The sequence below is a fragment of the Hyla sarda genome, chromosome 7 (genome assembly GCF_029499605.1).
Source record: "Hyla sarda isolate aHylSar1 chromosome 7, aHylSar1.hap1, whole genome shotgun sequence".
Classification (NCBI taxonomy): domain Eukaryota; kingdom Metazoa; phylum Chordata; class Amphibia; order Anura; family Hylidae; genus Hyla; species Hyla sarda.
In genome coordinates, this window is record NC_079195.1 from 33,262,394 (window position 1) to 33,278,846 (window position 16,453).

General features: G+C 42.5%; 1 protein-coding gene across 8 annotated transcripts in view; it reads right to left on the reverse strand.

Moving 5' to 3' along the window:
- Positions 1-281: 281 nt before the first annotated feature.
- KCNIP2 (potassium voltage-gated channel interacting protein 2) overlaps positions 282-16,453 on the reverse strand; it is a 530,818-nt gene continuing 514,646 nt past the window's right edge. For all 8 annotated transcript variants that reach the window (XM_056530658.1, XM_056530653.1, XM_056530660.1 and 5 more), the window contains 5 exons: positions 15,619-15,689; positions 12,416-12,523; positions 5,151-5,255; positions 4,179-4,241; positions 282-1,105 (listed from right to left, as the gene is read on the reverse strand). In XM_056530658.1, coding sequence (XP_056386633.1) covers positions 1,058-1,105; positions 4,179-4,241; positions 5,151-5,255; positions 12,416-12,523; positions 15,619-15,689 — 395 coding nt within the window. In that variant the 3' untranslated portion in view covers positions 282-1,057. The remainder of the gene's footprint in view (positions 1,106-4,178; positions 4,242-5,150; positions 5,256-12,415; positions 12,524-15,618; positions 15,690-16,453) is intronic.

The window sequence follows — 16,453 nt, forward strand, 5'->3', positions numbered from 1 at the left end:
ACCCAAAATAAATGCATAGTTGGCTGAGCCAAATGTGCCAGTTTATTGGAGTTGGGAAACAGCCAAATCCTTGTTTGGCCGACAGCTAACAGCCATTTGAAGTGTAAGGTCTTAAAGGGAAATTCCTCCTAAAGTCATCCTATGGTTGGGTTTCTACGAGTCTGGACTCGAAACGATAACCAATATGCCCACAATTCCCAAAACAAAGAGGCAATAAGGGAGCACTATTGACAGTGTTATATCTGAGATTTCCCACCAAGGGCCTTAAGACCACTAAGGAATTGAGTAACTTCTTTATTTTGGGACCTATAAGGCGTGAAAGATGACTCAAGTTGGATTTCACCTTTTTCACCTGGTATAAAATGACCGTATCGTCACGCCGATCCTTGTAATTCCACAAATAATTGTAGGCAGCATTCAAAGAACTATGGCATACTTGCCAATAGGCCCACAAAAGGGTTGACAAAAGCAGGGTTAGTTAGAGTAACCCCACCCCAAAATCTTCATTCTCATGTTATGGCAAAATGTGAAGGACCACATAATAATTTAGGTGGATCAATTTAAAGTCACTTGGCCAAAGTATCTCCTTTGAAGACTTGAACCAGGTCAAGACATGTTGTCCATTAAGATGCGCTGTGTGATAAGTGAATATCGATACTGTCCCGTTACTACTATCATCTGAAAGAAAAGAAATGCAAGAAGTTTCTAAGGTTTCCCTGGTTTTCGGAAGTCAGCTGGAAGTTACTATAGAGCTTTCAAAATCTCCACAAAAGGTCCTCGCCGGAGGCGACTGCTCCCATCATGAAGGTCTTAAGGTGGAAGAATCCTAGTGCTATTAGTCGATGATACCTTTGGAATCTTCAAGTGAGGGATCAGCTCCTTTAAGTGTTTCAGTGTTTACAACAGCCAGGACATCATACAAAGATTAAGTTTGCATTAGTTTGCGTCGGACGCACACGCGGGTAGTTGTGCATCCTTATTGTCTTTGTAAAAGTGTGAGCTTGAGAAAAGAAAACAAAAAAAATAAATAAAGAAAATCTTGAAGACTGTGGGTTTTCTAAATGACATTGTCAAAGAGCTGCATCGATCTCATAATGTTTTCATCCTGCAGAGGAGAAAGGGAAGAAAGTTACAATGAGGATGATACACGTAGGTTTTGGAGTAATGGGTAGCTTAACAGACCAGTTGCACCCAAGTCCTTGCGGATGATGGAACCCTGACCTACCTCCAGGGATCAGCAACCCCACACAATGGACTATGGAGCAAGGAAATAGGACTGTTTCCTTAAAAGGACACCAAAATATTTTTGGGCTACTTGGGCTAGTAATATAGCCCCACGGTAAGGCTTTTTTGGCTGGCCAGCCGGCACCCTGCCCAGTACTGACAAGGGGCAAAAACCCTGAAACAGCTGTCCACAGGTGGGTGACTCCTTTAGAAGAGATTCTGTGCCAGCTAATATTCTCTAGTCTGTTCTAAAAGGGTCAAGCAATGTCTTTTAGGGATGTTATCTCCAACAGGTGGCACTAAGGTGGCGAGCTCTCTTCCGGAGAGAGCAAGAAAGGCTTCTTTACAATATAGTATAGGTGCACATAAGTTGCTATCCCATTTGTATCAGAACTACTAGGGCTGGTACTATAGTATAAACACTACTAGGGCTGGTACTATGCTATGAACACTTCTAGGGCTGGTACTATACTATGAACACTGCTAGGGCTGGTTCTATACTATGAACACTGCTAGGGCTGGTACTATACTATGAACAGTACTAGGACTGGCACTATACTATGAAAACTGCTAGGGATGGTACTATACTATGAACAGTACTAGGACTGGCACTATACTATGAAAACTGCTAGGGATGGTACTATACTATGAACCCTTCTAGGGCTGATACTATACTATGAAAACTGCTGGGGCTGGTACTATACTATGAACACTTCTAGGGCTTTCACTATACTATGAACAGTGCTAGGGCAGGTACAATACTATGAAAACTGCTAGAGCTGGTACTATACTATGAACAGTACTAGGGCTGGCACTACACTACGAACCCTTCTAGGGCTGGTACTATACTATGAAAACTGCTAGGGCTGGCACTATACTGTGAACAATACTAGGGCTTGCACAATATTATGAACACAGCTAGGGCTGGCACTATACTATAAACACAGCTAGGGTTGACATTATTGTATGAATACTGCTAGGCCTGGCATTATACTATGAACACCGCTAAGACTGGCACTATAGTATTAGCACTGCTAGGGCTGGCACTATAACAATGGCCCTGTTTCATCTTGCACTACCGTATAAGCCCTGCTACAACTAGCGCAAATGTTTGAGCACTAGTGGGGTAGGCACTACAGTATGAATGCATATGATATTGTATTAACACAGACTGTACTGTGGTTTGGTACAATGGTACTAGTATTGCTATGACTGGCGTTACGGTATTAGCACTAATATGGGACTTACACATTTGTATGAGCACTACTAGGGCTGGCTGGCACTTCAGTGCAGTATATGGCCTAGCACTAAAGTATGGGCACTAATATATGGCTGCACCTATAGTTTATGCTGGGAGTTGTAGTTTTGCAACAACTGGGGGCACACTGGTTGGCAAACACTGGTGTATTTGCTAATACTAGTGTTTTGATGAAAGCAATACAAATCTTAGCACTATAGTATAGGTTCAGGTACATGGTTGGGACACTGGTACAAGCCCTATTGGGGTTTAGCACTTTGACCAGAGTTGCTGATCTGTAAAGGGACTATATCATAAGCACTGCTAATCTGCTATGACTGGCATTACATTATTAGCACTGATACATGGCTGGCACATTGTTTTAAGATTTGCTAGAGCTGGTGCTATAATTTTTTTATTCATTGTTTTGTACTTTTATGAGCACATGAATGACTCATACGTTGGAGTAAATATAGAAGATCATACGTTGGAGTGAATATAGAAGATCATACGTTGGAGTAAATATAGAAGATCATACGTTGGAGTAAATATAGAAGATCATACGTTGGAGTGAATATAGAAGATCATACGTTGGAGTAAATATAGAAGATCATATGTTGGCGTAAATATAGAAGATCATACATTGGAGTAAATATAGAAGATCATATGTTGGAGTGAATATAGAAGATCATACGTTGGAGTGAATATAGAAGATAATACGTTGGAGTGAATATAGAAGATCATACGTTGGAGTAAATATAGAAGATCATACGTTGGAGTAAATATAGAAGATCATACTTTGGAGTGAATATAGAAGATCATACGTTGAAGTAAATATAGAAGATCATACGTTGGAGTAAATATAGAAGATCATACGTTGGAGTAAATATAGAAGATCATACATTGGAGTAAATATAGAAGATCATACGTTGGAGTAAATATAGAAGATCATACGTTGGAGTGAATATAGAAGATCATACGTTAGAGTAAATATAGATCATACGTTGGAGTGAATATAGAAGATCATACGTTGGAGTAAATATAGAAGATGATACGTTGGAGTAAATATAGAAGATCATACGTTGGAGTAAATATAGAAGATCATACGTTGGAGTAAATATAGAAGATCATATGTTGGAGTAAATATAGATCATACGTTGGAGTGAATATAGAAGATCATACGTTGGAGTAAATATAGAAGATGATACGTTGGAGTAAATATAGAAGATGATACGTTGGAGTAAATATAGAAGATCATACGTTGGAGTAAATATAGAAGATCATACGTTGGAGTAAATATAGAAGATCATATGTTGGAGTAAATATAGATCATACGTTGGAGTAAATATAGAAGATCATACGTTGGAGTAAATATAGAAGATCATATGTTGGAGTAAATATAGAAGATCATACGTTGGAGTAAATATAGAAGATCATACGTTGGAGTAAATATAGAAGATCATATGTTGGAGTAAATATAGAAGATCATACGTTGGAGTAAATATAGAAGATCATACGTTGGAGTAAATATAGAAGATCATACGTTGGAGTGTTACAAGGACCACAGTATGGGCTGCATTACTGAGGCAAGTAATAATGGAGCCAATGCCCAACCAAAGAGTTGAAACCCAGCTGGTTACTATGGGTAGACCCTCCACTTTTTCGTTTTGATAAATCTCGCCCAATATATTTGAGGAGCGCAGTGCTATGAACTCACCTTCTGACATGATTCAATGAATTCTTCAATGGTTACAACACCGTCCTTATTTCTATCCATTTTCTAAAAAAAAAAGTACATGAAATAGAAGCAAAGATAAGTTCCTTTCGAGAGATGGATTGTGATCTTCTTTAAAGGGGTACTCCACTGCTCAGCGTTTGGAACACACTGTTCCAAACCATGGAGCCGGCAGCTTGTGATGTCATAGCCCCGCCCCTCAAGATGTCACGCCCCACCCCCTCACTTGCATTGAGGGGGCTATGACATCACAAGCTCTTGGCACCGGCTCCAGCGTTCAGAACAGTGTGTTCCAAATGCTGAGCAGCGGAGTACCCCTTTAAATCCTATGCTCTGTTAACATCTATTCTGCAATCGGGGAACCTGTCAGGACGCTCGGTCCTCACACACCGAGCCAAGGACATGACAGGTCAGAAGAACGGCATTCCAATGATGTCACCAAAATAAGTTTAATCGCAAACGCCCATGACCGGTTATATAGTCATGCCAAGCGGTTACACTAACACACGCTCTACCCCCTCCCGCCAATCAGGCTTGATTGACAGCCTGAACACAGGGCTTCTCCCCATATTCATGCTATCAACCACCATTGTCTGGCCGGAAGGGGCGAGACGTTTAAACTTAGTTGGAGCATTGCTGGAACGCAGTTCTCCTGACCTATCGGGTCCTTTGGTCAGTGTATGAGGCCGCAGGGTCTGACAAGTTCCCTGTAATCTGCTTTACTCTGCTCTTGCTGACATATAGACAGTAGAAGTGGAATCAGATAGAAAAAAACATAACATGACTGCAGGATCAGACTACACAGGTTTATTTGTAGTCTGTAACCATGGAGACATAGATTTGTTGCACAAGAGCTGTAGATCCACAACAATTGGAGATTTTTAAGGAAGATTTTTCATTTTAGAGGCAATAGAACATTAGCAAAATGAGAGTTTGTCTAATTTAAGAATTTACCTGAAAAAAATTCTCCACGTGTTCCCGCGGAGCTTCCTCGCGCATGTTTGGGTATGTATACTTGCCCATCATGTCATATATAGATTTCATGATGTCCATCATTTCCTGCGGGAAACAAGAAGGAGATAAAATCTAATTGGGTAATTATAAAACAAAATATATTGGACATTACAACATTGTTATAGAAAAAATTGGTCGAACATTTTTAGGGACATATTTGAACCCTCCAATTGATTATCCCAGGCAGAGCTCAGGCAGGAAAACATAACAGGAAAATATTTTTCAGACTGAATTTGAGTGTGTCTAAGGGGGGGAGGGAGTTGTGGGATATATAGCTGGAAAAACAACAATAAAAAACTCTGCTTAAACCAGTATTTTAAAGGGGTTATCCAGGAAAAAGCTTTTTTTTAATATGTCAACTGGCTCCAGAAAGTTAAACCGATTTGTAAATTACTTCTATTAAAAAATCTTAATGCTGCTGAAGTTGAGTTGTTCTTTTCTTTCTAAGTGCTCTCTGATGACACGTGTCTCGAGAACTGTCCAGAGTAGAAGCAAATCCCCATAGCAAACCTCTTCTACTCTGTGCAGTTCCCGAGACAAGCAGAGATGTCAGCAGAGAGCACTGTTGTCAGACAGAAATGAACAACTCAACTTCAGCAGCTGATAATTATTGGAAGGATTAAGATTTTTTAATAGACGTAATTTACAAATCTGTTTAACTTTCGGGAGCCAGTTGGTATATATAAAAACGTTTTTTTCCCCCGAATTCCCCTTTAATGTGTCCTATCCTTTATGTACACTGTTTCCCCCTCTGCTTGCCTCCATTCTTTCTGTTGCTTGATTCCCCTTGTCTCTGGGTTCAAACCCTCTGCTGACAGTATGTAACAAAATGTAACAGTCCCCCCCCCCACACACACACAAAATAAACATAATTAATAAAGTGAATTTATATTAATCTCTAGTAATACCATATCCATAATAACCCACTGAATTAAAAAAGCATGCATGACGATCAGTGAACAACAGAAAGATTTCAATAATGTGCATTTTAGGAACCAGAAAATGGTTCCTAAAAATGTACCGCTTGTCCTGAAGAAACCAAGACCTTATGTCTGGACGAATGCAAGGAACAAAACAATAAAAATGGTTAATGGAACACAAAAGATTTGACATTACCTTTACAATTATTTACCAAGTTTTGATCAGTTGGGGTCTTAGAAGGCAAAGCAGTAAAAAAAATAACAAAAAGGCAAAAAATAAAGCAGCAAGAAATTGTTAAAGGGGTTATCCAGGAAAAAACTTTTTTATATATATCAACTGGCTCCTGAAAGTTAAACAGATTTGTAAATTACGTCTATTAAAAAATCTTAATACTTTCAGTACTTATGAGCTGCTGAAGTTGAGTTGTTCTTTTCTGTCTAAGTGCTCTCTGATGACACCTGTCTCGGGAACTGCCCAGTTTAGAAGCAAATCCCCATAGCAAACCTCTTCTACTCTGTGCTGTTCCCGAGACAAGCAGAGATGTCAGCAGAGAGCACTGTTTCCAGACAGAAAACAACAACTCAACTTCAGCAGCTGATAATTATTGAAAGGATTAAGATTTTTTAATAGAAGTAATTTACAAATCTGTTTAACTTTCTGCAGCCAGTTGATATAAGAAAAACAGTTTTTTCCTGGAATACCCCTTTAATAATAATAATAATATTGCCTATGTAGGTCTTAAAACTTTCATGAGTGTTCTAAAACGTTTTTACATGTCCTAGGGACAAGTGAAATGTTTTGATCGGTCAGGGTCGTAGTGTTTTGAGCCCGACCAATCATCAGAACAAGGCAGGAGAAGTCCGCGCTAAGCACTTTCTCTCCAAACACCCGTGTCACATGACCGAGATGGTCTTATTATATAAGTCTGTGGGAACGTCTTGGGTTGCTTGCACAGCAGTGCTCCTCTCCCCGCTAGTTTTAGTGATCGGTCTGGGTCTGATCACCCAGACCCCGACCTATTAAAACTTTTTACAAGTCTCTAGGACATGTCAAAAGTTTTTTGAACACTCAGGTACCTTTTAAGACCAAAATCTGAAATATCATTCACCCTTCCGTGCCACAGTGATTTTTACTTTTTTGCTTACTTTTTTACTGCCTTGCCTTCTAAGAGCCATATCTTTTTTCATTAAAAAAAATTTTTTATCAGATGAGCTATATATTTCACATGGGACAAGTTGTGATTTTTAATGGCATCCTTCATTTTACCATAAAATTGAATGTGTAAAAAAATGTCAAGTCTTAACATGCACTAGTGGGACATGATTTATGTGCAAACTCTATTTTCCCCAGACATTGATTAAATACCTACAATAAAAAAAGTGACATTTTCAGGATTCCCCCCCCCCCCCCATGTTAATGCTAAAATGCCTTTGTCCCTTTAAATATCCCTGACATCAGAAGTTATTTATAGAATTCACTGCTATAATGTATTTCATGACGGGTTGTGAGGTCCGAGAGCGTTGCCAAGGATTCTTGCGTTGATCAGCACTACACAACATTCGCTCATTCATCGTACCCTCAGGGGTTCAAGACATCAAGAGGTAAAGAAAGTTACACCCACACGTCAGTCTAATATTAAAGTTACTTACTATTTGTCATACATTGGTTCACTTTACTTTAAAGCTGGAGCATGAGGGCCCCTCTGAAAATTCTGAGTATTTTTTTAAGGAGTTGCAATGGCTGTATCTGTTAATCACAGCAAATGACCGACCCTTAAAGAGGTACCCCGTTAATAGACAGATCGCAAGGGGTCCGGCCACTGGAACCCCCACGATCTCCGTGCAGACACCCGGCGTTGTGAACATTATGTTCAGAACACTGGGTTTGGGAGGCTGTGGTCGTGACATCATCGTGGCCCATGCCCTCTCCATTCATGTCTATGGGAGGGGGCATGATGGCTGTCACGCCCCCTCCCATAGACATGAATGGAGGGGGTGTGACGTGACAACACGAGGAGGCGTGGCGTGATGTCACGTCCCACGCCCCTCCCATAGACATGAATGGAGGAGGCGTTACGTAACAACATGTGGGGGCGGGGCATGATGTCACACCCAAACACCTCCCATAGACATGAATGGAGGGGGCGTGACGTGACAACACGAGGGGGCGTGGTGTGGTGTCACGCCCACGCCCCTCCCATAGACATGAATGGAGGAGGCATTACATAACAACATGCGAGGGTATGGCATGATGTCACGCCCACTTCCCTCCCATAGATATGAATGGAGGGGGTGTGGCGTGATGACATGAGGGGGTGTGGCATGACCTCATGACCACGGCCTCCTAAACCCAGCGTTTTGATCATTATGTTCAGAACGCCGGGTGTCTGCACGGAGATCACGGGGAGGGGGGGGGGGGGGTAGGGTCCCAGCGGATGGACCAACAGTGATCAGACATCTTTTCCCCTATACTTTGGATAGGGGATAGGATGTCTAGCAATGGAGTACCCCTTTAAAGTATAGATTCAGATAGTAATACACAATTTTTATTTGGTTTGTTTTAAAAAGGTGCCATCAAGTACAGTGACCCCCCGACCTACGATGGCCCCGACATATGATGAAATCGACATACGATGGCCTCTCAGAGGCCATCGCATGTCGATGTCAGCATCGACATACAATGCTTTTTTTATGTCAGGGCCATCGCATTAAGTGCTATCCGGCAGCGCCAAATGCTTAAGCTGCTGTCGGATAGCAGCTTAAAGTTCCCCGTGTGGTGCGGTAAGTATTACTTACCCCTCCACGATGCTCCGGGGTGCCCTCCGGGTCCAGCGCTGGTCTTCCGGTGTCTTCTCGGCCCTCTCCAATGACGTCAATACGCTGCTGCGCACGTCATCCAATAGGAATGGCGTACGCAGCGGCGTAATGACGTCGCTACGCAGGCCCAGTAAGGCCTTGCGGAAGACAGAAGAGGACCGGAGAAGACAGAAGAAGACCGGAGAAGACAGCGGAGGACCGGAGAAGACAGCGGAGAGCCCAGCGGAGGCCGGGGTCACCATCGGGAGCGGCGGGGACACCATCTCGAGCGGCAGGGACAGGTGAGTACAGCTTCCTATACTTTACATTGCACGAATCCCTCAACATACGATGGATTCGACAAACGATGGCTCGTTTGGAACGAATTACCATCGTATGTTGAGGGACCACTGTAGTATGGTCGCTAAGGTTACAAAAAATAAAGAAAAACATATAGGCCCAGAATTATCAAACTGTGTGAGAGAAAATATAGAGTGATTTTCTCCAAGCAACCAATCACAGTGCAGCTAACAAGCTCTGGTAAAGTGAAAGCTGAGCTGTGATTGGTTCTTGTGGGAAAATCACAAATTTTTTCTCTCACACAGTTTGATAAATCTGGGCCATAGTGAGGAATAAGTGATGTAGGAGAACTGATGGGGACTAGTCATAACTACATAAAATAGTGATTATGGGGGAGATTTATCAAAACCTGTCCAGAGGAAAAGTTGCCCAGTTGCCCATAGCAACCAATCAGATCGCTTCTTTCATTTTTAACAAGGCCTCTGCAAAATGAAAGAAGCAATCTGATTGGTTGCTATGGGCAACTGGGCAACTTTTCCTCTGCACAGATTTTGATAAATCTCCCCCTATGAGAGTAGGGGAGGGGATGACATGCTCACCCTACAGGTGGGCACAGGTTTAGGGTGGGCAGGTCATCCCCTCCCCTTCCCTCATAGTTACATCTACTCTAGTTGTGACTAGTCCCCACCAGCTCTGACAATTCACAATCTCCTCAATGTGTGCACTTTTTTTTGTAATGTTAGGGTCCATACTACTTACTGGCACCTTATTAAAGCATAACGTTAGAGCTGGGCGGTATGACCAAATATGTGTATCACGGTATTTTTGAAACTTATGGCGGTTCCTTGGTACATAACAGTATTTCTCCCCCCCCCCAAATCATATGACCCGCGAGCGCTGTTCTGCTCCCCCCCCCCACACACACCAAATTAATTATCAGCCCAGCGCTGTGCTTTCTCCGTTGGGGTACTACCCGCATGTCACTCACAAGCGCTGCCCTCCTCGTCCTCCTGTTTGTTGTGGCCGCCGGGGTGGAACTCTATACTGTATACTGTATCCCTATGCCCCGGCTGCAAAAGATAAACAAAATAAACGTATACGCACCTTCCTACGTCGGCCTCACGCTCTTCCTGGGGACGGGAATGTCGGAGAGCCGTCAGCCTATCACCGGCCGGCTTCTTACATGACAGTGCGCTCAACCTATCACCGGCCGAGGCAGAACATCGCAGCGGCCGGTGATAAGCTGACGGCTCTCCGACGTTCCCGTCCCCAGGAAGCAGGTCCGGACCGACGGGGGAACGTAGGAAGGTGCATTAAAGTTTATTTTGTTTATCTTCTGCAGCGCGGGAATAGGGATACAGCGTACAGTATAGAGTTCTAGTGCCGGCGGCCGCGACATTCAGGAGGACGAGGAGGGCAGCGCTTGCTGGTGAAGTGAGTAGTTCCCGGATGTGGACAGCGCAGCACTGGGCTGATAATTAATTTGGGGGGGGGGGGGGGGGGAGAGGCAGAGGAGCGCTCGCGGGTCACATATGATTAGTTCCCCAATGTGGGGACAGTGCAGCGCTGGGTTGATAATTCCTTCCCGAGAGGGAGGGGCCCCACCGATATTGCGGTATAGGAAAAATTCATATCGTGCAGCAGAAAAATTTTGGTATTCGGTATGAACCGGTGTACCGCCCAGCCCTACATAAAGTTGTGTATTACTATCTGGATCTATACTTTAAGGGTATGTTCACACTGAGGAATTGGGGCGGAAATGAAGCAGAAATGTTCTGCCTCAAAATATTGTTACTTTTCCACAAGAACTCACAGAGATTTTGCGCAGAATTGGTGCGGAATTCGAGCGGAATTCCACACGCAGAAATAAAAATTTCAAGCGGAGGAGGAGAAGAGTATAATATATATATATATATATTATCCTCTTTTTTTTTCATGCGGAAATTCCGTGCCAATTACGTGCAAATTCCACGCCATTTCCGCGCCAATTCCGCGTGGAAATGATTCTGACTGAAAAAAAAAAATTAACATTGATGTCTATGGGAGTAAGACGCTGATTCCGCCTGAAAGAAAGAGCATGTTCTTTCTTCAAGCGGAACAGTCTTCCTCGTCAGAATTCTGCTTGAGGAAATTCCTCAGTGTGAACTGAGGGGCAGAAATTCTGCACAACTCTATGGGGGTTTTCACTGCTGAATGAATTGGAGAGGAAAAAGCGAGCAGCATTACTCGTGGAAATTCCTCTCCAATTCCTCAGTGTGAACATACCCTAAGGGTAGGTCATTTCCTGTGATTTACTTGTTGACATTAGTCTCACTACCCTGTGTTGTTCCTATCATTGTCAGTCGCTGACCATGTCTTATACCGATTTGGTGGTATTATTGAATAGCTGTACTTGCCATGAGGCAGGATGAGCATCTCGCCTCAGACAGCAGATTGCAGGGTTCCTGAGAGTTGACATGTTCCATGGAGTGGTTGTAAATCTTACAGTTTAACATTCTCTGACATCAACAACCCTAGAGAGGGTTGTGGTGAAAATCTCAGTAGATCAGCGGTTTCTGAAATACTCAGAGCAGCCCATCTGGCACCAACAAGCATCCCTCGTTCATAGTCACTTCAAAAGGGGAACTCCGCATTTAACTTTAAAAAAAAAAAATTCTGCCCAGGCTGCCGGCATTTAAAAAAAATTAAATAAAAAAACTTACCTCCTGCTGCTCCCCCAAAGCTGCCAGTATCGATGCTCCGTCCTTCAGTGCAGTTCTCTTTCTGTTTTCCGGTTCAGACTGCAGCTTAGCTAATCGTTGGCTGGAGTGTTGTCAGTGTGACATATAGAGCCCCGACATTAGTCTCCTTCCTGGTGCTGGGGCCTAATATGTCGGGACAACTCAAATTGAACTTCAGTAAATTGTCTTGACCATGTCCACATGCCTAAATGCACTGAGTTGCTGTCATGTGATTGGTTGATTAGCTATTTGTGTTAACAAGCCATTGAACAGGCATACCTAATAAAGTGGCCAGTGAGTGTACGTTTTCAGTCAAGGAGGAAGAGCCGGAGAATGTTAGATGGAATAGGGGAGAGCGTTCAGAATAGAGGGGAAGCACAAGAGAAGTCTTGTATAAAGACTGTGAAGACTAGAGGTGAGCGTCATTGGGAAACCAGATGTGTGAATTAGAGAAGAAGTCTAGGGTTACCTCTTTAGTGATGCAGCCATCTTTATTTAAGTCGTACAAGTTGAAGGCCCAGTTGAGTTTGTCGTCTATACTCCCTCGTAGGATAATGGACAATCCCGCTACAAAATCCTATGGATGAGAAGGGAATTTTACAGTTATCAGGTAAGATCATTGAAGAAATGGACAGACGTGTACAGATTGTATGAGGGGGGGATGATCCATGGGCTGAGGGTTTAAAAAAAGTTATATAACTCAGTAAAAGTTGTTTTGGGCAACTCCCCCCGAAAAAAGGTCTGCTGTGTAACCTGTGCTAGCAGCTCTTGTAGTTTTACAACAGCTGGAGGCACAATGCTTAGGCAACACTGCGAAATGTTCACCCTAGCTGGCGCTAGGACCGCTCCGAATTGTACAGCAATGGATTACCGAGCGGATTCTGTAAAGAGAATTGACATCTGCAGGCTGAAATTGGAATTTTTTGCACAGATCTTGCCTCCGTGTAAATAATGAAATAAAATAATGGAAATAAGGGGACTCTGCTGCAATGGAATTGCCAAGTGGAATTTTTGCAACAGATTCCACATGGGAAATTCCATAGTGTGAACATGGCTATATACAGATTACACACTCCTTCATTTCTCCTGTTATATAGCTGCTAGGAATTCAGATAGAAACTGTTCACTTCTATATATATATATATATATATATATATATATATTTATATGAAGGTAATAATAGTAGTAGTAGTGTATATATTATATAATATATATATATATATATATGTATATACACGTATATTTATATATACACACACACACACACATTAATATGATTTTTTACCTTCATATTTATTATTAACCATATATATTTATATATACACACCGGTATATATTGACACACACATATATATACAGTGGGGCAAAAATGTATTTAGTCAGCCACCAATTGTGCAAGTTCTCCCACTTAAAAAGATGAGAGAGGCCTGTAATTTTATAATTATAAAATTACATTGTCTGATTTTCAAAGAATTTATTTTCAAATTATGGGGGGAAATAAGTATTTGGTCAATAACAAAAGTTCATCTCAATACTTTATTATATACCCTTTGTTGGCAATGACAGAGGTCAGACGTTTTCTGTAAGTCTTCACAAGGTTTTCACACACTGTTGCTGGTATTTTGGCCCATTCCTCCATGCAGATCTCCTCTAGAGAAGTGATGATTTGGGGCTGTCGCTGGGCAACACGGACTTTCAACTCCCTTCAAAGATTTTCTATGGGGTTGAGATCTGAAGACTGGCTAGGCCACTCCAGGACCTTGAAATGCTTCTCACGAAGTCACTTCTTTGTTGCCCGGCGGTGTTTTTGGGATCATTGTCATGCTGAAAGACTCAGCCATGTTTCATCTTCAATGCCCTTGCTGGTGGAAGGAGGGTTTCACTCAAAACCTCACGATACATGGCCCCATTCATTCTTTTCTTTACACGGATCAGTCGCCCTGGTCCTTTTGCTGAAAAACAGCCCCAAAGCATGATGTTTCCACCCCCATGCTTCACAGTAGGTATGGTGTTCTTTGGATACAACTCAGCATTCTTTCTCCTACAAACACAACAAGTTGAGTTTTTATAAAAAGGTTCTACTTTGGTTTAATCTGACCATATGACATACTCCCAATCCTCTTCTGGATCATCCAAATGCTTCAGGCGGGCCCCAGACATGTACTGGCTTAAACAGGGGGACACGTCTAGCACTGTATGATTTGAGTCCCTGGCGCCATAGTGTGTTACTGATGGTAGCCTTTGTTACTTTGGTCCCAGCTCTCTGCAGGTCATTCATTGGTTCCTTTGTGTGGTTCTTGGATTTTTGCTCATCGTTCTTGTGATCATTTTGACATCACGGGGTGAGATCTTGCGTGGAGCCCCAGATTGAGGGAGATTATCAGTGGTCTTGTATGTCTTCCATTTTCTAATAATTGCTCCCACAGTTGATTTCATCACATCAAGCTGCTTGCCTATTGCAGATTCAGTCTTCCCAGGCTGGTGCAGGTCTACAATTTTGTTTCTGGTGTCCTTCGACAGCTCTTTGGTCTTGGCCATAGTGGAGTTTGGAGTGTGACTGGTTGAGGTTGTGGACAGGTGTCTTTTATACTGATAACAAGTTCAAACAGGTCCAATTAATTCAGGTAACGAGTGGAGGACAGAGGAGACTCTTAAAGAAGAAGTTACAGGTCTGTGAGAGCCAGAAATCTGTTTGTAGGTGACCAAATACTTATTTTACAGAGGAATTTACCAATTAATTCATTAGAAATTCTACAATGTGATTTCCTGTATTCTTTCCCCCCATTCTGTCTCTCATAGTTGAAGTATACCTATGATGAAAATTACAGGCCTCTCTCATCTTTTAAAGTGGGAGAACTTGCACAATTGGTGGCTGAATAAATACTTTTTTGCCCCACTGTACATATACATATATATATATATATATATATATATATATATATATATATAGGTAATAATATATATGAAGGTAATAACGTTTCACTCCGGTCGGCTCATTGAAGTGAATGGCATACGGGAGCGCATACGGTAACATACGGGAGCGCGAGGTTTTAGCTCCCTCCTGCCGTATGCGCTCCCGTATGGGACAAAACGTAGTGTGAACCCAGCCTTATCTGAGCTACAGTAAAGTTAAGACCTGAGAGTGTCTGGTGTCCTGAGGATACCCAAGGCCTAACCACGCAGCCACACATCCACTAATCCAGTGCCCCAGTCAGTCTAGTCAAGTCAGTCAAGATCAGTTTGTACCAAGTCAGCGTGGGCCTGCAGCAAATTGTCCAAATCCACTATAAGTCCAGGAGAGCCCTAGAGTCTCTGAAGTCACTGGTCAACTCCTTGGACCTAACTGAACTGTCAACACTATTACACTTGTCTACCTTAGTAAAGCTGTTCCGTAACTTGGCATCGGAGTCATTATTTGCCCCATGCCTAGCCCAGGAATCAGCGGCATACCATCGGGTGGTGCAGAGGTTAAACCACGCCCTGGCGTCACGAATACAAGGGGTTAATGCCATCTGCCCCTAGGGTAATAACATCTGCTCTCATCACATCCTCACCACACACACACACACACACACATATATATATATATATATATATATATATATATATTACCTTCATATATATACCCAGTACATTCCCTATAGAGTCTACAGTCTGATTACAAATTCTCACCTCAAAGCTGACGGATCCATTGTGATCGGTGTCGAATGCGTTGAATAGAAAATGTGCGTACATGCTTGAATCTAGAATAGAAAAGAACAGTAAGTGACAAGGGAGGACACCGACACTATGTACACACATAAGGAATAAATAAGGTGCACAAAAATTAGGAATTTCTATGCCACGTTTGAGTCATTCAAAGAACCTTGTGTGAGTTTTGAATAAAGAACAAGCTTACATTCAGAAATACAGTGTTTTATTAAATAGAAACACTAGAGGGAGCTCCGGAGCCATTCAGAAAACAACACAGAGTGAACGGCTGAAGGAGTTGTCCGCTCTTGTAAATCAGTTTTCATCTCTGTATAACAAACAGTTCTGCATCTTTCTAATACAAGTTTTATGTCAGCTTTTCACCATTTCCAAGATCTCTGCTTGTTGTCTATGAATGGAAGTGTTGTTGCCTACTGAAAACACCTGGACTGCTGCAGGCTTGCTACAAAAGTGAACTCTGAGGGTACAGACCAGTGTTTTCCAACCAGTGTGCCTCCAGCTGTTGCAAAACTACAGCTCCCAGCATGCCCGGACAGCCAAAGGCTGTCCGGGCATGCTGGGAGTTGTAGTTTTGCACCAGATGGAGGGCACACTGGTTGGGAAACACGGGTACAGACAAACATGGCGGCCTGTCTGGCCAGGATGCAGTAAAAAGTTTTAAGGCCTGCATGATTTTTTGCTGGTAAAACTGATATTTAGCTACAAAAACATGCAAACATTAAAAGAAATGTCAGCTCTAGATCATGCTCAGAACTCAAGGCCCAAGGAGGAAGTGCTGAGCTGCAGCATGCATGCC